We start from the raw sequence: 22,813 nt of genomic DNA, 5'->3' as shown, positions 1-22,813 counted from the left end.
TCAACCAGGCTATGCGTTAACTGTGTGTTCAGCGGCCCTCTGTGTTGCATTGCATTACACTTCTTAATTTTACGAAATTTGCTTTGTCAAACTTTCGATTTTCTTGCTCTAAACCATTGTCTTTCCTCCGGCCACTGTGGTCCGGAATTCTACGCTGCTCCCTCCTTGTCCCCTCGTGCGTCAGCTGGTCCCCTCGTCTGTCCGCCTCCCCAGTCCTCTCTTTGCCCCGGCTCCTCCCCCCTCTCTCTATTTAAGGCCTCGGCACAGATTCGTTGTCCTTCTGTTCGTCTTGGTGTGTGTCTCGCTCGGTGTGTCTTGGTGTGTCTCTCTCTGCATGTGTGTCTGCCTATGCTGTTCCCGTGTCTGTGTTTTATCATTCATTCCTACCTGATGATGGTTGCTTGTGTTGCAACCGAAACGTCGTATTCTATTATTTGTTTTTATTTTCTACGTGACTTTACCGAAAGAACCAAAGAGTAAAGTTAACATGTATGGGTTAGAGTCGACTCTTCTATGTTAGAGTGTTTTTTTTTACAATCTTTCAATGTACACCTTTTAACATGGCTGGGGAAAGGTTGAACTAAGTGAGTGACATGGGCTGGCCGTGGAAACGAGGCATTGGTCTCGTTCTGGTCCAATGCGAGTGCATTCAAGGTGCACGATGCAACGTGTACATTGAAGTGCAATTCGTGCCCTGTTTTCACGTCTTCGTTTTCCCCAATTGTATCCCCATTGCGCTGCCGGCTTCACGTCACGAAACAATACATCGATCGCATCTCTCACAGTGCAGTGCAACTCCTTGTAGTACAGAACAACCGATGGAAGCAGATATCACAGAACTACCTCTGATATCTCTTCGAGTGATCACTATTCCACACAGTCGAGGGGGCAGCACTTTGCACCCACTCTGCTACAGAGAGTAATCTTCGTCTATGACAGTTCAACCAATATTTGGAATTTTCAGCCAGATTAAGTTCAGAACCAATTTAAGTCCATAACCAAATTTAACGTGAATATTTTTTTGCAGAATTCATTGTTCATAAGGTTGAGATCATCAACTAACTACTCTCGAGAAGCTGGTGTATTCACAGGTGGCTGCCTTGATTCCAACCCAGGTTCTGAATGGCGCCAGCTCAGCGGTTCTGACATTCTAACCACCCTACCACTTATTCTTAGGTTTTTTCAGTAAAGTCGCCATGTAGGTAAAACATTAAAATTAATAAAAGTAAAATAAAATAAAAATCACGACGTTTCGGAGGCAACACAAGCTTCCGTCTTCAGGTGGAACCGTCACAGCCACGACAGCTGTATCAAACACAGTGTGTACCACTCTATTCTTGCGTAAAATGGCAATTCAGGCGCTAAATGCCAATATCGAGGTCTGCGAGCCAAGAGAGGGCTTCAGGAGGGAGTTCTGCTTTTCCTCCTCATTTGAAAGAGCGCAGACGACCGTGGTTTACTATACGGTCTATACTTTGTTGTATAGCCAAAATCACACCGTGGCTTGTCTTTAATTTTCCATTCATGAAGGTGATGTACATATCGGCTTGTTGATGTTCTAATGCGGTTGATGGTACATGATGAATGGCGTCCGTTTGACAATGTAGTGTTTGGTAGCTTTGCAGGCTCCATGTAGCAGAACTCACAGACGTTTCCCCGTTCATTCGGATTTATTAAGTGAGGCATAGGTAACTTGATAAGACAATTGTGGACACTGATAAGGTGGTAGTGTTTGTTTGGCTTGAGTCTCACTCACGGTTGCCATTCATAGGGCTGGCTTTTGTCAGGGCAGTGAGCCAAGCTTGTCGAGGTCTTTCATTCATCTGCTGCAAGAATCGTGGGGTTGTGGGTATTGGAGGGGTCCACCCTCAGGAAATAATTGCATTTGCAAAAGGGAGCTTGTTTTCATAATGATGGCTGTATCTCAGGGTTGAGCTTTTGGGAAATGAAGAAGCCTTCTCGGAGAAAGCCCTAGGTAGGCATTATGCAGAGAGCTATCAACTCAGCCGACATATAACTATTACACCATGCAAACCGAGGTTTGGCGATTATGCCACATGTCTCACACCGCCACTTCGAGAGCCCTTGAGGGCACTATTTCCTTGGCGCAGGGCCTGTACAATATTGGTGCGAGTTTCTCATTATTTTTTTATCCATTCGATTGAAAACTATTTTTGATCGTTTGGTAAAACAGAACAGAGGTTTCATCGAAATTGACAGGCGTGTTTGTAATGTCATTTTGCATAAACTGCCTCCGTGAGCGATGGTGTCAGCGGTTTTCCGCTCGATGTGCGTACGCCCTTCAAGGCAGCTGGGAGCCGTTGTAATTACAGCCGGGCGGACGATAACGGCTCCCCCGTGGTCCACTTAAACAAGAGTCCACCCACGTAAGGCAGAAAGCTTTGCTTGCGTTAATGACCAGCCGTCGACATAGCCTGTGGTGATCCTGGTCTGCTGTCCTGCTGAGTGATTCTCGAGACTTGATGGCACAAGGGAGCGAGCAAGACAACATGCAGCCAGGCAAGGATTTTCGTGCTGTGTGCTCAACATTTGTATTGTTGTTCGTTCCGCAGCACGCTCATTCAAAGACAAAGATCCCCCGTATAGCCTTGACAGACTGTTGGGGCGAGTGCTGTTAGCGAGCACCTATGAAGGCCGAAACGGCACGTAAGTGGGTGGGCGGCCAACACAACGCCCGGCCGCATTTGTCTCCCGAGTGACTATGTCATTTGAGGTTGAGTCGACCTAGGGGAGGCGCAGGACCCATTCAGATAATCATCACTGGTGTTGGCCGTGAGCGGGAATCGAACTCGGGTCGCCGGATTTGTAGCGCAGCGCACTAACCATTGCACAGCCGCTCCACACTACAAACACACGTATGCATTGTGACAGTATTTTAAAATAATGCCTAGCTACAGCTCGAGGAAAAGAAGGTGCTTTTAATAATTTAAGCGGTCGGCGAGATAGCCGCGTGGTTTTATCAAAAACCGCACCGGGCGGTGAAAAGCAATCGATTGAGGACGTCTTTCCCTCTCTCTTTCTCTTCACAAGTCTCCCAGCCGCATGGCCGCTGCGCGCAACGCGCCACGCCGAGACGCATAACGAACTCCTCCTTCGAGTTGATTTCGTCGCACCGCCCTTTTCGACGCCCTCTTCCATTCCCACAGAATGTCACGCATTCTTACGTTGTCTAGCTATTGATTGCATGACAAGGCTTTGAATAAACAATGTTTTAAACACACTCACACACACACGTTAGTTATTGCCAACTTCAAATGTCTCCCTGTCATTTGAAGTCAAACGTCCAGGTGCTCTTCGTGATTATCTGAAGGCATTCATGAGCTTCGTTCCAAAGTAACCAGAGGGTTGATTTTCTTCTAAAACATATATCCATCCTCTGTGAAATCTTCAATTCCACCAGTATCTCATGTTTTGACAATCTGACAAAGAACATGCCGGGCCTGTATAAACAATGAGGCAAATAGGCAGAGTATATTTACTGTTTACGCAATTTATTAAAAACTTCTTGCAGTAAAGGAGCGGGTTCATTGAAGCATTATTTTTCCCTTGTAAGCATTTTTATCTATATTGGGTACGCGTTAAAAAGATAACATCTCCATTACAAAATAACCCCACTCAATAACAGCCTCACAAAATGAGAATTTCTGTTCTGCCAAAGGTTATGTCCCCTTTTGAGTCATCCACCGGATCCCAAGGTGATTATCTCCTCCCTTGTGACACAACATAACTCCGAGGCCAACGTTTATTTCAGAAATGCATCTTGCTCCTGTGCTTACCACTCAGCACTTATATGAAAACAAGTTGCAGCGCCACTTTATCATCCTAATTACGACTCTCGAAACACCCCCACCCCCTCATATCGGTAGCCGTGGTACAAAAATCTCGTGCTCATCAGTTTTAGTTGTACCGTCTTGAGGATCCCGTGCGCACACGTCTCTCCTTGGCAAAGTGTGCAAGGCTGTTCTTGGCATGGAAAGATTACGGCTGGCCCTCACCGGCGTGCCTTTAAGTGGCCCACCGAGAGAGGGCTTGACCGCTGTGGGTCCCCTGCGGTCAGCATCAGCACTTTGTCGGAGCAATATTTATCCAGGTTCTCGTTAAACACCGGTCCCCGCTCTACGGGACCACTGTCGTCGGCGCTGTTGCGTCACGTGCGTACAAACCACCCCTTTTTTACCTATAAGGGTGGCTTTAGTCAAACGCACTGATCACTTTATTGTGTGATTATGAGCAGCGCGGCTGCAGGCTGCCTTCTAAATCCATGAAGTAACATTAAATGGCTCACTGAGAATCAGAGATTAAGATTGTTTTTGTTGAGCGGTTGTTAAAAGAGTTTTTTAAAAGTTTAGGACCCACGAAATGTTATTTATTTTCCCTCTGCTGAAGTCTTGACAATTCTTTTCTTGGAACATTACAAGTTGCGATAAACTCACAGAAATGCTGCATTCTTGGGCTCGAGAACAACTGAACTGTGGCTGCCACAACACTGCCATTGCCGTAAAATACCAATGACGACAAAAGCACGTTTTCTGCCAACAACAAAATACGCAAACCTTTTCTTAAAAAAAAAATGCCAATCAGCATAATCTGCAGCATGCCTCTGCCGTTCGAAGAGAGGGCAGCCGAGTCGCCCGCAAAGGGACGCGACCTGGAGAGGGAACGGCGGCGGCGCCGGCAGCGGCAGCAGCAGCGTAGGGGTGATGGAAGATTCGAACGGGAGATGGACTCCCCGCCGGCACCTTCAGCGCCCCCGGCCGCGACAAGCGGCGGCGGCCGCTCGTTGTCAGACTTTGCCGGCGGGACCACGCTGCACGGCGTGTCGCACGTGTTCGTGCCGGGCGAGCGGAGCGGGCTGACCGCACGCCGCACCCTCTGGGCCCTCGCCGTGATCGCCTCCATCGCCCTGCTGCTGCTGCAGTGCGTCGACCGCGTCGCTTACTACCTCCGGTACCCGCGCATCACCTCGCTGGATGAGACCTCCAACCCCAACGTGATCTTCCCGGCGGTCACCATTTGCAACTTCAACACCCTCCGCCGCTCGGCGCTCACGTACAACGACCTGTTTTGGACCGCCGAGCTCCTGGGTCTGCCCGAGGGCGTCATTGAAGCCGAAGTGGCCGGGGCCGATCTGGACGGCCAGCGTCCGAGCCTGGGCGCGTCGCTTGGGCTGCCCGGGGTGTCCACGGCGGACGCGCGGAGGCCGGGCCCCGGGAGGACGTTCAACATGTTGGAGCTGTATGCGAGGGCTGGCCACCGCATGGAGGACATGCTGCTGCAGTGCCGATATCGAGCCGCCGAATGCAAGCATGTCGACTTTGTCACAGTGAGTGCCGGTTCTGAGCCAAACCATTCGGGGACCATGGGGTTACTCGCAGGTGGATTGGCGTCTCGGCCGCACGTACCGTTAGGCAGTCAGTTGTCGAGGTTTTGTTGTGGTTTTTTTAATTGTTAAATATATTAATTGTGCTCCTTTTCAATGAAAGCAGAATAATACAATTTTAGGGTTTTTTTCATCTTCTAACCAGTCGTGAGTGTATCGTGGTGGGTTGGGGGTATGGTTTGAAATGACAGTTTTTGATTATTCCATAAACTTAAAGGTTTAAACTCTATTTTATATAGGTCCTTGGCAGTGCAAATTAGCTCCAAAATGGCCTTTAAATAGTTCAATGTTTTTTTTTTTCTGACAAGTCTAACCTCATTCAATCAGTGGATGCATAAGAGAACAAATGGATTTCCTTAATAAAATAAGCCAATCCTGTTGTATTGAAGAATTTCATTGCACATTAAGTTGAAACATTGAGCTATTTTACTGCCTTTCGTGGCCCACAATTTTACTGCTTTGTTCAGTTAAACCGTGAATGCTTAATGCCACATTTTAATTGAGTTTGGTTAAATTAAAACAAGTGAACCGTAACAGAGGTAACAACATAAATTTTGTAGAAAGCTAACAATAACAAATATCTACGAAAACTAAATGCGTATTTGATAGAGCACAAATGACCTTGCGATGTGGCAGTAGCCTCCCCCATAGTGCACGTGGCCTGTTCGGAGAACTTGTTGCTTCACAAAAGTGCATTGACAATTACCAGGGTAAATTTCGATTTAAAGCTTTCGTGACTGCAGGGATTCATCTTCTTGGTTCTTTCGGTAAAGTCACGTAGAATGGAAATAATAAAATTATAAAAATAAAACATAATAAAATAATTCTCACGACGTTTCGGCCACAACGCAAGCAGCCGTCCTCAGACCTGTTCTTCACCTGAGGACGGCTGCTTGCGTTGTGGCCGAAACGTCGTGAGAATTATTTCATTTTGTTTTATTTTTATTAATTTATTATTTCCATTCTACGTGACTTTACCGAAAGAACCAAGAAGATGAATTACCAGGGTCTCTTTCATGAAGATATGCCGTGAATTTTACGACGTAATTTTTTGGGTTGTCCCACGCATAGCTATTAAGAACAGCAGCAATGTGTTTGTAGCAACAATAAATGTGAAATCCCAGTACAAAATGAGAGTGAAACGTACCATTTTAATTGACTTGGCGGTGTGTCAATACAACGTGGATGCTTTTATTTGCTGTGCGCGTAAGTAAATTGAGGAATGCGCCACCACTTGCCATTATTTTTTGCTCCTGAGCGAGAATTAGCGGCATTTCATTTGTCTACCGGGAACTACAGGAAGGGCTGACTTGAGTCAGTCAGCTGTGAGCGCGCGGGTGCATTATTATCACAGTTGTGCCAGTGGAGTGGGGAGAGATGTACTGACTATTGAAATTAAAGCGCTAGCTCTCGGCAGCTGTAATTATTGTGAAGCCGTTTAGGGGGGTGGGGAGCTTCATGTTTCTGAAGCTGCAGTTGCAAAAGTATATATTTTTTCTCTTCCTTAATCAAGGCCGTGTCAACGTTTTCACACCCAACAATAATTTGGAGAGCTCGGTGCCATTCTGTTCGTGTTTTTTTTACGCCTCGATCTTTCCCTGAAGCCTCTGATGAAATACTAGCGTGGATGGTGGGTTGGAGGAGGAGGTGTTGAAGGGTAGGCAATATTTGTTTACATTAAAAGTGAACAGGGGCTAGTTTAGTTTGTCAAGTTTGCCTTACAATGTCTTGCTCACAACACTGATGGTGAAAGGGCTTCCATTCTAGGGAGATTTAACAAAAACCCATGTAACCTATATTATGAATAGTGGTTATTTTTCGATTTAAAGCTTTCGTGACTGCAGGGATTCATCTTCTTGGTTCTTTCGGTAAAGTCACGTAGAATGGAAATAATAAAATAATAAAATAAAACATTATAAAATAAATATTTTTATAATAAAATTAATATTTTTATGTGTTATTTTATTTTATTATTTCCATTCTACGTGACTTTACCGAAAGAACCAAGAAGATGAGTGGTTATTTTGTTCTACTTTTCCATGATGGCCAGACTTCTTGGAAGAGGTGTGAACACCCACACTTTACCCCACTAAACTTGACGCACCCATCCACTGACTGTATTATGCCTGCTTATACGTGGGTGGGCAGAGAAGGGGCGATTTAAAATACTTGCCACATTTTTTCAACTGTGGTGCCAGGAAAATGAATTGAACCGTCGACCTCTGGATTGGTTAAGTTGGTCCCAACAAATATTAATACACATGAATCCCTGACACTGTCCTATATCTTTATCGTCAGCAGCAGCCATCATCAATCCACTGCTGGATGAAGAACGTCCCTAAGCCGCCACCATCTGTCATGGTCCTACAATGTGGCAATCCATCTTGCACTTTTGGGGCACATTCCATTCGTCTTTATAAATGGCCATCGCCACTTCTAGCGGCGTGTTCTGCCGAAGCCCACACACGTTTCAACATCTCTCTATTGTTTAATCCCATCACTATTTCTGCCATACAAAAAAACAACCTGTTTTCTTGCTTTAATACTTCGCATTTCAATCACAATTGCAACAATAAGTTGATTTCCTTGCCAAGGTTACAGAAAACTGTGTAGTTGCACACGAACTTAATGGTTCTTGAATGCAATTCGATGGATTTTTTACGTTGCTTTTTATGTTAGTTGATACTATTTAAATGATTAAAGAGTCACTGCAACGTATTGGTGATTACCGTATAGCAAATTTGGCTTGTGTCACGGTTGATGGTTTATGATGTTTCGAGTGAAATGCAGAATATCTCATGGTTTACATAATTTATATTAAGTCACAAAATAATTTACTCGGGATAATTATGGACAATTAAGGGTTGCAGTGCTGACTTTGGGAACATAAATCTGCAAGTGCAATTCCAAGTAATTACATTTTCTCTAAATCACTGATTTAGATTTGCTGATTATCTATTCATGATGCATTTTCTGCTCTAAATCTCCAAAATATTTTGCACTGTAAGTATGCATTTTAAAATGTAAACCTAGAAAATTGTATTACTGAAGTTAAACACATCTGTCCCACTTGTGTAATTTGTAGACTTTAACTGGCACAAGATATGCAAAGACATGCTGATTTTGATATGTTTATTCTGCAGCCAAGTGTGCTGTATCTGAATTGAAAGGCTGCTCTTTAGAAAGCACAAGTTTAATTTCTCAAAATGTATTTAATTTGCATACATTAAGTAGAGATAATTGTATCCAGCCATTGTTTACATAGCAACCAAAGCCATGGCCTTGTATATGATTAAATAGCAGTATCAGTTAATACATTTTCCCCCCACAAATCTTAATATGCATATGCGTTAATAATTGTGTTGCCACGTTACTGATGCACGAATACATATGTGTGTGTGTTTTCCACATGCATATGTGTGCATGTGCCTTTTGTACCACGTGTAATTGTCTGTGTACGATGTGCACGTGTGTGTGTGTGTTGGAGGTCGTGGGGTGGGGAGCGGTAGTCTAGCAGTTAGCGCGCTGCGCTACCAACCCGGCGTCCCGAGTTTGATTCACACTCACGGCCAACACCAGCGACGATTATCTAAACCGGTCCTAGGTCTCCCCCTAGGTCGACTCGGCCTCAAATTAATACCTGGTGCGGTGTGTAAACATCGCTGCTGGGGAGACAAAGGCGGCCGGGCCTGGTGCTGGCCACCCCCCCCCCCCCTCGTGTGCAGTGACTGGCTTAATATGTGCTCGCTAACAGCACTTGCCTCAACACTTTGTTAAGGCTATACGGGGGATCTTTGCATTTGTTGGAGGCAGTGGTCATTAGCAATCGGGAATGATGATCGCATAGACTATGGGTACAAATCCTTTAAAGTGCCTATCACCCTCAATCAGTGTTTGTTAATGGCCTCACTCTCAAACAACCGAAAACAAATAGCTTGTAAAGTGTGTTCTTGCAGACTCGAGAAACTGAGAATTAATGATGTGATCACTCCTTGTCTGACATGATGCCACACATCTACTGTATATATGTAAAAACATGTTTGTGGGATATTATATACATTTTTACATTAACCGAATTGAATCTTCTCTACTTATGAAAAAAATTTACATACCTAAATTTGTCCGATTTTAGTCCAGTAAATCGATTTTCCATACGTCTAATTTATGACTGCATACAACATGTATTACACCCACTGCTTATGTAATACTTTAATTACCTCTGTGTGGAGAGCTCCTTATTTCTTTGTGTTATTCAACAAGGTAGGCAATGCAATTACAGGACCAAATAATGGCTTTTCCCGAGCACTTAAGCTTCCCTTCTTTAATACAAATTGTACATGTACACAGTATGAAGCAGAAAAAAAAAATCGACAAACATTATTCCAAGATAATGCATTATTCGTAATTTATTTTTTAAATGAGTAACAGTTGCTAGAACACAAATTATGTATTAAAATTAATATTTTTATGTTGCACATTTGCATAAACCTGCTAAACAATGTCGATGTAAATCTAGAAATGAAAATTGTATATCACATTGTGATGTCCAGTTCAGAGTTCATCCATCACAGCTCAGCTGCCCCTTACCGCAGAAGGCTACTCGAAGTTTATAGGTTCACATGAGACGGTCACCATGGGCGGAGCAGTGTGGCGGCTCACGTTGTACACTCACATGCGCCTCCCTCTTGATAATCAACTACTGGACAAGGGCCTTCCCATGCCATGCACATCGTGGAGGTTATATGACCATACTTCACCACGTTGGTTCGTGCAGGTTGATAAAGACGGGGAGCGATATGGACGTAGATGCGTTAAAGTAAACTATTGTGTAGCATTCTCTTTGGTTCTTTCGGTAAAGTCACGTAGGTGAAAAAATAAAATAAAAACTCACGACGTTTCAGGCGCAACACAAGCGCCCGTCATCAATGCATTTTGCTGCACTGCCATCTGCTGCCCGCCACGACGGGACTGCAGCCCCTAACAATGATAAACCTCTTCTTGGTTCTTTCGGTAAAGTCACGTAGAAGGAAAATAATAAAATAATAATAATAAAACATTAAATATTCTTATTTTCCTTTTACGTGACTTTACCGAAAGAACCCAGAAGATGAATCCCTGCAGTCACGAAAGCTTTAAATCGAAAAATGATAAACCTCGTCAAGCCCGGCAGTGGCCCATGCAATCATTATCCAGTCTTAAATCTGCTTAGCTTCCGAGGTGTGACGAGATCGGGTGGATTCTGGGTGATTTGGTCAGAAACGGTTCACGTTGAGACGGAGGGGCACTTCAGCCGAATAGCGACATTCACACTTCCCTCCCCCACAAGAGGGAGCCACGCTTCTTTGTTGTCGGAGCCGACAAGGGGCCGTGATGTCGTTCCCAGGAATGAACGCTGAGGGACGCTGTCCACTGCACGGGCAAGCAACGAGCCACCAGCGTCAATATTAATCAGAGTTGTTCTATTTAGGTGAGTAGTCTTAAGTCTGCAGTCTGTGGATGGCATTTAGTCATTCTCTTAGTTAAGTCGACTAAAGTGGTAAAATGTATACTCTTAGTTCTTTCGGTAAAGTCACGTAGGTTAAAAAATGAAATTAAAAAAAATTAAAATAAAACAATAAAATCACGACGTTTCGGAGGCAACACAAGTCTCCGTCATCAGGTGGGACCTACGTGACTTTACCGAAAGAACTAACAGTATGAATCCTTGCAGTCACGAAAGCTTCAAATCTAGAATTGGTAAAATGTAGTCCATTATTATTGTTGTCAGGCCAGTCTCTCAGTTGAACTCGGTAAAGTATAGCAAGCAATTGGCATTTTAGTCAATCTTCAGTGCACCGCTGTCTCTAATAAAGCTACTAAATTATATGTGTCTGTGTCTTCATTCAGACAAGTTAATTTTGTGTCATCATAGTCATGAGTCATGCGCTGGTCATGTCTGATAATTAATGTTTGTCATTGTTGATTAAATAAAATAAAACACATTTCTTTGCGAACATATTCGTCCCGAATTGAATGAAGAGAATGAACACTGCACACCTCACAAATGCAATTATGGTAAATTTTCACTGCACTTTGCCTATAATCCAGCTCAGTATAACGAATTGAACCATGGTCCACAGACTGGAGGGGCCTAGTGCTATGAAGAGGGGGGGGGGTGGAATTGGATAAAACACTCCATTTTTATTCCTTCCATCAGGGCGCAGGCCATGCTGTGCTGCTGATCCATTACTCTGTTGTCACAAAATTGCAGTTTAGTTTTTATTTTATGATTTCGATGATTAACTTTCTTTTTTTGAAGATGCCAAATGTTATCAAGGCATTGATAAGTCTGTTTCAGGCGCGGCGTGCGATTACGTTTCTTTTCCAATTTCACCAATCTGTTTTTTTTACCCCCGGTGCGTTTGACGGAATAGATGACGTCGTGTGTCAGCAACTAACAGAAATGTTCATTTGGCCACTGACAAATAGACAATCTTGCACTGACTGCGATGGCCCTTACACTGCACGTACAACGATTCTCGTCACGATACATTGCTCTTCACAAAGATTAATTGTAAAAAAAAACCTGCCCAATCGATACAAGCGCTCTTGTGAAGGCCATTCACTACACGCTTCACAATCCAGCCAGAGCCTCGCCAGCGTGTGGAGCAAAAATACCTGCGACACTGCACGCGTTTTCCTTGTGAAATCCGCTCGTACACAGCCGTCGCCTTTAGGTGGGCACAGCTGGTCTCCCGCTTGCTCCATCAAACTGTCGGATGCAATTTGTCGCTTTGTGTTCGAGAAAATGTTTTCCTTCAAACCTCTCTTCAATCCCTTCTCTTAGCGGCCCTTGGTGCCAGAATATGGCGACTAATCACCTCCCTTTATGGTTCTCAGTTGTGCCCAGAAGTACCTTGCATTCAACATTGCAGAAACCACAACATGGGTGTTCTATTACATCCGCCTGCTGACCATAGCTTCTTTCCAGAAATTCTGTAAATCTCCAAGGGCTTTGTGGCATTTTTTTAGTATTCAAAAGGGCATTCACCTCCACAACTGTGAAATGCCAATCTTCATGAAACAAACCCATTTCAATAAACCCTTCTCGATGGTCTGAGCAAAATGTTAAATACGTGACTGTGTACTTTTTACAGGGAAACCTTTTACCACTGTAAATCTAATCTAATCGATTCTTACACAGACAATATGTGTCAGATGGATAAGAACATTAAAAGTCATTAACTTGAATCGAACTTCATGGGAGCAGGTTAGGTAGAAATAAACCCATGGAAATAAATCCATGGAACATTTGAAAGTTGGCCTCATACAATAGCAGATATGCATTTGAAATTCTTGTCACAGAAGGAGTTAGAAATGCGGAATCGTAGTGTACGTTTGAAAAGTTGTTTGTTTTATAAAGGTTTGTATAAAAGATTATTTGGTTGCGTACAGACCACCTCCATGGACTATTATGAATAAAATATCCCGTGGGAAGCCGGACTATGGATGATGGATCCCCAGGGAGATGCATGTCTCACGACACCATCTCAGCATTAGAATTACCATCACAACAGCCGCACATTGTACACCGAAGGACACATTCGCACAAACTGTGTTCATTACATAGGCTCCTTTATTTATTATTTTGGTACCACACTGTTAAAGTGCATACTTTTTGCCCTTGGTTTAATTCTAAATTACATTCCATAACATAAATGCTGTGTATTGTATATTTTTTTACAATATGTAGATTCGTAGCATTTTTCAATTATAGAAGGAAAGTTTAATAATGCACTGTAGGAAAAAGCAACGTAATAAAATATATTCACGACTTAACAGCAGCTTGCTTAATGTGTTCAGGGCTATGCCGTGCCTACTGCTTATCTGTTAATCTGATTATGAGTAATAGCGTCCCCATTATTAATGCTCAAGCAGAAATTGCTTTCTGATTTAGGGTTCACGCGCTGATGGCGTTGGTTGGAGCATCGATTTTTTAATTATTATTTTTGAATTCATGCTTCTTTTCAGCTGCACTTGGTCACGTGACGTATTCCCAATTAAGACTAATAACATTCCTGCAGCTGGGAAATTAGTAAGGCAAGCGCCAAAGTGAAACAATTATGAACAAAATCTGCGGTAGATTGTCGTGATGTATTACATAAGGAGTTGATAAATGAAACAAAACGAATCCACTGCATTGCTATCAGCGGGGAGAGAGAGTGTGACCTTCATTGTGTATTCCAGTAAAATTTGCTGGCAATGCTAATTCAGCATTACGAGGAACTTAATTTGCAACTCAGATTCACATGGAGCAATTCATCATTGATTAGCAAAATAAAAAATGTTGGTCTGCGGGACTTATATATATAAAGGAATAATTTACCAGCGTTATTACAGTTGTAAAGAAAATCTGCAGGAATATCTAAATTCAATCAATCCAAAGGCAGTTAGGTCCAAATGAGGCTACGTGGCATTCGCGAGTGATTGATTTCCGTTAAATTAAATGTGCTCGCTTAGGTCCATGCAGAGTCAAGCTAACGTGCAATTAATAAACCCTTTTTGTACCAGCTGCACATTTCAAATTCTGGAATGCATTTTTCATGCAACGCGAGCCGCTCCAACTCACCTCCAACAGCCCTACCCCCAACCATCCATATCCCCTGTCCCAACCGGCTTCCACTCCTTGCTTTCTATTCTCTAACCACACCCACCTGCACGAAGGCTGCAGACTGAATATTGCACGCTGCACCCGGAGCCAAACCTACCCAGTCAGGACAATTCAGGGGACACAAATGTGGAGGGGACTGTAAGGAGGAGAAAAAGGAGGGGCTCGGGTAGGGCACAAATCTCCTGGCTGCTGTGGACATGACAGAAATGTCGGAATGATTACTCAGTCGCGTGCGTGCATTAAAACGAAAAAAAATCCGAGTCAGAGTTGCAGCAACTGCACTGCTGGTGCTGTCAAAAGTTGCATGTGCTTGCATATTTATTCAGCATTTTCCAAGAGTTCTGAGATGCCTCTGTTCGTGTTTGCTTGGACTCCTGCAGATACTGCCTTGAGGAGCCCCAGGGTTCCAGGGCATTCTGCATGGTTGCAGTGAACTCACTCTGAATTTCACAACCGCTCGCCAAGCAACACCATGGCGGCCAGGCAGCCTCCCTGAGAATGGGCCACGTTCTCTGCTCTGCTTAACATTCCGCACACATGTGAGCTCACCCAGTGGAATAGGCAGACTCACAAACAGCAGTGCTCATTTCCACGCTTGTGTATGGAAGGATTTTTCTACTCCATTAACCCTTTCAGCCACGACGTTGTGTTTATGTCCAAGCCTGTTAAATTGAAATTCGCAAATGTGTTGGCGTGCGATTGGGTAGCTCCTGAGGTTTTGTTTCGCGGCCTGCGTGTTTGCGCTCAAATTTTCACCGCGTTAGACGGCACGCTGTCGCACACTCCACAGGCCACTCCTTTGTGGCAATATATCTATTTTTTTTTACATTTAATTTTTTCTTTTTGCATTACACCTGCAAATTGCCCGAGTGAGGGTTAACTCCATTAATGTGTTGGGTGATGCCTGGCGATCTGCCCTCGTGCAGCCAATGGATTCCTTGCTTTACATTCAAGTTTGGCTCAACTCATCCTGGAGGCAAAGCTGAATGCCAACACGTGATCTCTAGAGCTCAGGATGTGGAGGCTCCTACCAAAGTACTCTTTTTAACTGGTTATTTTTTTCTATGCCATATTGCTTATTTTGTTTTAATTCACATTGTCTACTCTTTAATCATTCAGTTCCCTTCAAGCTACTGTCTTGTCTTCTATTCATGAAGCATGTGCTGCTTGGTAGCACGAATAAATATATACAGTAAGGGTGCATTGCTGCAATCTCTTGCTTACGACACTGCCGACGGAAGGACCTTCGATAGACGGCGCTATAAATGGAATTTGGCCTCCTCTTCCATACTGGCTAGACTTTTTGAAAGAGATGGAAATACCACACTTTACCCCCACCACACGTGTCCTGCCAATCTACTGACTCCATTCACACTGCTGGGTAGACAGAGGCATCAGGGGTTGGGGGGGAAGGATTTCAGAAATGCGCAGCATCATTGTTTCAACTTCCGTCCCGGGAGATCGAACCGACGACCTCCGGATTGCAAGTCCAGTGCGACAACCATAACACCGCGGCAGCATCCTGCCTGGTAGCATATTATTTTAATTACTGTCATCATTATATTCCTTTCTGTGATTTATAGCTGCCTTTGTTCTGCTGAGGTGAAAAATATTCCTTAATTACGAATCCCACTCCCCTCTACTATCATGAAATTAGGGTGCATCTTGAAATTATGGGGGCACGAGAGATGTTGAGTTGTATGGTTTGTGCTTGTAGCTGTGCACTTATAAATACCATTAAAGCCTAATCAATATCACAACTGTTATGAATAAATATTTGTTGCACCTCCAGGCCACACTGCTCAATAACGCAGACAAGCCGTCGCACTAATCCATATTTATTTAATTTCTATAGCCCCAAAATCACTGAGACAGGCATTGCAGTCCAGCCCGCCGAGGAGCTGTCTGCTGTCATACGTAATGTTTGTAATAATCGTGTTCCTTTTTTTTCTCTCTCCTGTGTTCACGCACACACGCTTAAGTAATTGTGTGTCTGTCGCCTTGGGATTCATCCTGTATTAAACATAAGGAATGCTGACAAGCAGACAACGGCCTGCGCTCGCTGTGTGCTTGTGTGGCAGACGTATTTTTGGTTCATTTTTTTATTTTAAGATAGTTATTTTCTGAAACTTAAATTGCCATATTTTCATCCACCCCCCCCCCATCCCATCTCAACTCAACCCTTTGTATCATAGCCAAAAAGTAATTGGATTTATGTTTTTATTCTGTAGCCATGCTGTGTTTTACAATTCTCTCATTGCTCTCACTGTTGGGGTTCCAGGTGGTAAAAGTCGTATTTCAGATAACTACACAAGTGGTACATACGAACACGTGCTTACACACAGTGACATAGGCTCATACAAGACAAAGATGCCCTGTGTAGTCTTATGGACTGGGCTGTTAGCGGCACCTGTTAAGTCCGGGATGATGCACAAGGGAGTGTTGTGGCCAGCATGGCCGCATTTGTCTCCAAAGAGCTGATGTTTGCACACCACACCAGGTACTCATTTAAGGCTAAGTCGACCTAGGGGAGGCCCAGAACAAGTTCTGTTACCAGTTTCCATGAACGGATTGATGATGAATTTAAGTCCAGTCGTTGCCATGTTCATTGCGGAGTGCGCTAACTGCTGCAAAACAGCTCCCCACAGGGTCATGTACTCACTTACACAGTCACACGCACCAACGCGTACACATACAGATTAATAGGGACGCACACACAACGATTCGGTCGCTAAACGTCAAAAACTAAGCAGAGAAGTCATTAAAGTTTAACGGCTCCTTTATGTCAGCGGTGTAATATGTCAAGAAAGAAAAAGGGCTTATCTCTAAAGTTTCTATCTGCATGGTTTATTTTTTGCGCGTCAATTTCTTTTTCCCAAAGAAGACCTACGGGTGTGTGTGTGTCTTAATCAACACCAACTCAAGGCTCCCCGTAATGCTACAGCGGTGTTCACTGAAAGGGTTTTGCAAATGGCGAACGCAAGAAGGGAAAACACAGATTCGATCTCCTCACCTGCAATTCATCATTCTCTTTTTTTGGCAATGATCACGAATGTAGAGACTAATATGACTTGATGCTTGCGAGTTAAATTGAAAGCATCCGCCTTAACCAGCGCGCGGGGGGGGGGGGCAACCTCCAAGGATGGATGAAGAGCTGCCACAAGAATTAATTAAATTCCATTGAAATATTACTCTTCGTATTTGTTACCGTGCACTACAACGTATTGCTTCATGTAAATACATTTGAGAGGCAGCGAACAGTGACTTCATTGTGTGTTTTACTTATATCCGAAATGGGATGGGGATGGGGGGCTGCATTCTGTGTTTTCACAGAGTGGAGCACGTGACTGGGGTTCGTGTTTAATAGGACATCATGTGCTGTCTGCTCGTTTTGTCTAAATACTATGAAATATTCCATCCTCGATGCGGGCTGTAACACCTAAGCACAATAAACGTTAGCGCAGGTGTGCCACTTTGTCTGACTCCCCCTTTAAAAGAAATTTGCTTTTTATTTGTATATGATTTTTAGTGATTTGCTTAGCTTTCCTATACTTTGCACTGCTATCGTGTTTTTGTATTGTTTGTTGTTGTAACGTTCTGACCCGCCCCTACTGGACATCTGGGGGAAAATAGATTTATAGCTGATCTAGAATTGAAGCTTTCGTGACTGCAGAAATTATACTCATTGTTTTTTTTTGGTAAAGTCACATATATAGAAATAAATAAAATGTAAATAAATTAAATTAAATCACCACATTTCGAACGCAACACAAGCGCTCATCATCAGGTGAGTAGATGTATAGCTCATCGGATTCCTCCAGTATAATTTTATATTCTGATTCATTAATGTGTGATGGTACTTTCTTCAAGTAGGTTCGATTTTGTAAATGCTTTTCATCGTTTATAAATAGTGTATTTATTGATTTAAGCCTTGATTTCTGAGAGCGTGCATACATTTAGTGACGGATGGTGGTAGCTTGCAGAGGTCTTCATCCAGTAGCATTGACCATGGATGATGATGATAATAAACTGCTTGATGCAAGGATTATACTTATACGAATTGACTCAAGACACATGGAGTGGATTGCTTTGCTCCTGTGTTGCTGTGTGAAGTGTGGAGCATGTTTATATTTCAATCGATTGAGAGGATTCTCAAACTTTATTTGAAGACTAGAGACATTTCAAAGATATAAAAAACACAATATGAAGAAAATTAAAAAGCACTGCTATTATTATTACTCTGATCCTAAGACACAGTCTTTATATTTCACATTACAGTAATAGATATATGTTGCAAGCGTCAAAAAAAGTTACGTCTACACTTTTCCACCCAGCAAATAACGGGCCCATGTTTGCGTCGCATTAAATCAGAGCTAATTACGATTAAATGTCTTTTAAATGCCCTGAAGTGACTTAGCATGCTTCTATGCTTTGAGCAGCTGTGTTAGTGGGAAGTCACACTTGACTGTGCAGCACTGCAGCCAGGACACAAACAGGGGCACGAATTAGAAAATTAAGCTGTCCATCAGGCAGAATCCCAGCTGAATAAGCACGCTGCCACACTCTCTGCCAGTGAGTGTGTATTATATATGAAACAAAAGGGGATATGAAGGGTTGTTTTTTCATCTCACTGCGTACTACGCTCAAGTGAAATCAAACGCCTCCTATGAGGGCGATGATGCTAATGCAGTCATATATTTCTTTAGTTGACAAGTTGCATTTTCAAGTGAGCTTGCACATGCAAATAGCACGTTAGTTATTCTTAGGTTTTTTTCGGTAAAGTCACGTAGGTAAAAAAATAAAATTAATAAAAGTAAAATAAAATAAAAATCACGACGTTTCGGAGGCAACACAAGTCTCCGTCATCAGGTGGGACCGTCACAGCCAGATTTGCTGCATCACTTGATGCATCACTTGATGCAGCAAATCTGGCTGTGACGGTCCCACCTGATGACGGAGACTTGTGTTGCCTCCGAAACGTCGTGATTTTTATTTTATTTTACTTTTATTAATTTTAATTTTTTACCTACGTGACTTTACCGAAAAAACCTAAGAATATGAATCCTTGCAGTCACGAAAGCTTCAAATCTAGCACGTTAGTTACAAAAATTGCTAGACCCACAATATGATATGTCCACACAATGAGAAAACGCTGTGCACTCCAGTTTGGCATAGGCAACCCAAGTATAATTTGTTTGCGATGCATTATCGATCCTGTTACAGTGTAGGTTTTTTGGAGATGGTTGAAACTTTGGGATGCCTTCATACTGCAGTGGATGGACCATGGCTGATGATGATTTTCTTACTGACTTCTACCATATACCTTCACGTAGCAAGACTATTTAAGTATCTCTCTTGTGGAGTAAAATAAAAAATAAAATGTAAATGTATCTTCTTGGTTCTTTCGGTAAAGTCACGTAGAATGGAAATAATAATTAAATAATGAGTTATTATTTTATTTACATTCTACGTGACTTTACCGAAAGAACCATTAAGATGAATCCCTGCAGTCACGAAAGCTTTAAACCGAAATTTAAGGTAAATGTACTACTGATGGAAGGTATTCCACTAGAGGGAGCTCTAGAAATCCACTTTCGAGGCTATGTTTGTCTACTCCCGTGTTCTTCATCGCAAGGCCCGCGGGTCACTAGCGGCCCCTGGTGGCCTTTAATGCGGCTCTTGACGTGCGGCCACCCGACAATACACAACACGTGACAACGCCCCTTGCAGGCGCTGTGGCAGCCCTCATACTGACGATGTCTTATCGGCGAAAGTGGGCCCCCTCTGAAAACGAGTGAAGAACACTGGTCTTCTCTTTCAGGCTTGCCGACGTCTCGTCAGAGGTGGGAGTACACCCACACGTTGCCCCATCACACGTGACCTGCCTTCAGCGAACTCTGGCGAACCCATTTATACTGCCGGGCTGACGAAGGCGCGCGGATTTAAGAAGCTTGCACCATAGCTTCCACTGGGAGATCGAACTGCAACCTCCTTGTTGACATTGGGCGCAAAACGATTAAATACCCTTGAACCACTGACACTTTCCTACATCATAATCCACTGTGATTAATCCACTGTTGGGTGCTAATCATTCTATCACGGCAGCGTCCCCTGATGTTCATATTAATATAATTCTTATTTCTTAAGTAACTGGATATTCTAGGTCATTTTACTGTTGCAAACTTACTCTTATGGAATTATTGTCGTCTGCTGGTGAGTGGGCGCGAGTTTCCTCTTTTCCAGTCCCTTTTGCAATTATCGCTGTCTCTTAGTGGCAGAGCGATAACTGGAAAATCACTTCAACTTAATTTGACTAAAGCTAATCTATTTTTATTTGAACACAGGAGCTAGATGCTGTGGCAGATGTAATTTGAGTTAATATATGCGGTTTAATATCATCCGTATAATTTTTCGCGATTGATTTCTAAATTGCTTAAATGTTGTTATTGTTTTAGTCTTTTATTTCATAAATGAAGCCGGTAGCTCGATGCATTCAAATTCAACCCTCTGATACGTGATGACTGATTAAAGCCAGTGTCCTGGCCGGTGCAGTCATTAACGCAGTAAATTGGCTGTTGGGCCAAGCAGCTACAATGTCATTGGCACAATCTACTCAAACCTTCGACTCGTGAAAGTCACATTGCAGCCCGATTGCCAGACATATAACTCCAGTGATGATCTTTCTCTTTTAAATTTGGCACAATCATGAATAAATATCAATACTAAAGGCTTCTACTTTTTTTTGCATTTGAAATTCCCCCCCCACCCCCATGTTATCTAAACATGATCGCAATGGCCCACGAATTGTCAGAGAGTTAACACAAAATGACCATAATAAATAGTTTTCTTAGCAGAACAGTGTCAATGAAAATTAACGCAAGACTACAAATGATGGGCATGAATTTAATTATTATCAAAGTATCATAATTAGTCTGTCACATGGACTGTACTGCACTTGTAGGTGACCAATATTCATTCATTTATTTTAGAGTCTACCTTGTCAATTCCTTCTCAAATTTAATCCATTTTGGGGAGGATTTTTTTTTTATTGTGCACCGTTTCTAGAGTTTTTGGTTATTTTAAGTTAACTAGTCCGATTGAATCCACCCGTGTCAAAACGAAGGCTTCTCGTAATTTCCAAACGCCGTTTGTCATCTGCTCAATGCCCACGATGCTCTCATGCTGCACGATATCGCATGTTATACCGTTCGCTACGTGGCCCCATGTAACACGATCAGGTTCCAATCATGGAAGGCTGCAATCGAATTTTCATCTGTCTCACCGTCCACCTGGAGCCAAATTCCCGTTCCTCAGTTTTCTCCAGGTCGCCTGTCATGTCGCGTTGCCTGTCCCTGTGGCTTTTTTTTTTGCCAGGTGAGAAGATGTACAATAAAGCATTTCCCCCAGCGCGGGAATCAATACCAAACTCAGGCCATCTCGATAGCATCTTGGATGGGAAACAAGTGGCGTGTCGTGTCAAAGACACACTCTGTGCACGTGACGTTTTAAATCCCACATCAGCTCTGACACCATTGTGCCACCTCTGCGGTGCTCATAACCAGCCCTGCTAATTCCATAATGTTACAGAACATTACGGACGATTTATTTATAAATGTATTGGTCTTAAAATATCCTGAAAATAATCCATTTCCCAATTGCGTCATCAAGCATGGCTTTGCCTTGACAGCCTGAAATTGTTGTATTGCATATGAAATCATATCTTCAAAAGTATTCTGTTTTTGTTGACGCTTTCATGCAAAGCGTCTTTAAATGAATAGTGATTCGCATTCTATGCCCAATGGAGTGCAGGCTGGTAACATCACAGGCACTTAGAACAAATGTCTGGTCTGGGTTGAATATCATGGTAAACTACTTAAATAAATAAGCGACTAACTAAATAAATCACATCCCCATCACAAGGCTGCCCGAACATCTACGTACGCGTACTCACACTGATGGGATGCACGCCAATACCCTTTGATCCCTCTGATGTCGAAAACCTCATTACATTCCGATTCATTGAAGTAAGAATGTAAGTAACCATTTCTGGTAACAAGTTATTTCGTGATTATTTTATAGAGTAAATATGCAGATGAGAGTACTCTGGGCACCTGCTAGTAATGCGATGATAAAATGCTTGTCAGAAAGTATCAAGATATTTAAACCCACGCGTTGTATCTATGCATTGTGAAGAAGAGCAGATGACTGAACAGGTCCTGACCACCTATTTCACAGAATTGCTTTAAAATAACACAAAATATATTTCTATTCGTGGTCAGAGTATCCCACCAAGGAAAGCAGCTGTTGAAATAAACATACATTTTATGAAAATTACATATTAGCTCTACGATACGTTTTTGAGTTGTACCATGTATGGTACGAAGCTCCCAGCAAGTGGAGCGAAACGTCGAACCTCATGCTGATCAACACATGATGCGACCCCAAAAACAAATCATCGCGAAAACCTATGCGGAATAAAGTGCTCGTGATTTAGCATGACAGTGTTTAACTCTACACATCCACGCTTTATCGACAAAACTCAAACAGCATTGTGCAACATTAACTGTAAGTCTGTTTCGCTTGAGGGTAAATCGAGGTGCTTCTTAAAGGGCACGTGCGGGGCATTCTCCCTCAGTGGCAGACCCAGGCAAGGGCGGGGGTTGATTGACACAAACCCAATACCAGAGATGGCGCGTTGCAATGTTCTATTATCTCATGTCACGTGCTGCCAAAACGCTGCGATGTTGCACGCTGGGTATGGG

At 43.0% G+C, this 22,813-nt stretch overlaps 1 protein-coding gene across 1 annotated transcript in view; it reads left to right on the top strand.

The window, feature by feature from the left end:
- Positions 1 to 4,247: 4,247 nt before the first annotated feature.
- LOC133344887 (acid-sensing ion channel 3-like) overlaps positions 4,248 to 22,813 on the top strand; it is a 36,592-nt gene continuing 18,026 nt past the window's right edge. Inside the window, exon 1 of the mRNA XM_061555188.1 lies at positions 4,248 to 5,344. Within this exon, the coding sequence (XP_061411172.1) occupies positions 4,592 to 5,344 (753 nt within the window). The 5' untranslated portion in view covers positions 4,248 to 4,591. The remainder of the gene's footprint in view (positions 5,345 to 22,813) is intronic.

Source organism: Lethenteron reissneri, chromosome 20, assembly GCF_015708825.2.
Source record: "Lethenteron reissneri isolate LAM-NWPU_2019-01 chromosome 20, ASM1570882v1, whole genome shotgun sequence".
In the NCBI taxonomy this organism is placed as follows: domain Eukaryota; kingdom Metazoa; phylum Chordata; class Hyperoartia; order Petromyzontiformes; family Petromyzontidae; genus Lethenteron; species Lethenteron reissneri.
Note: the sequence above shows the minus strand (reverse complement) of the source record. Positions and strands in the feature narration are given on the sequence as shown.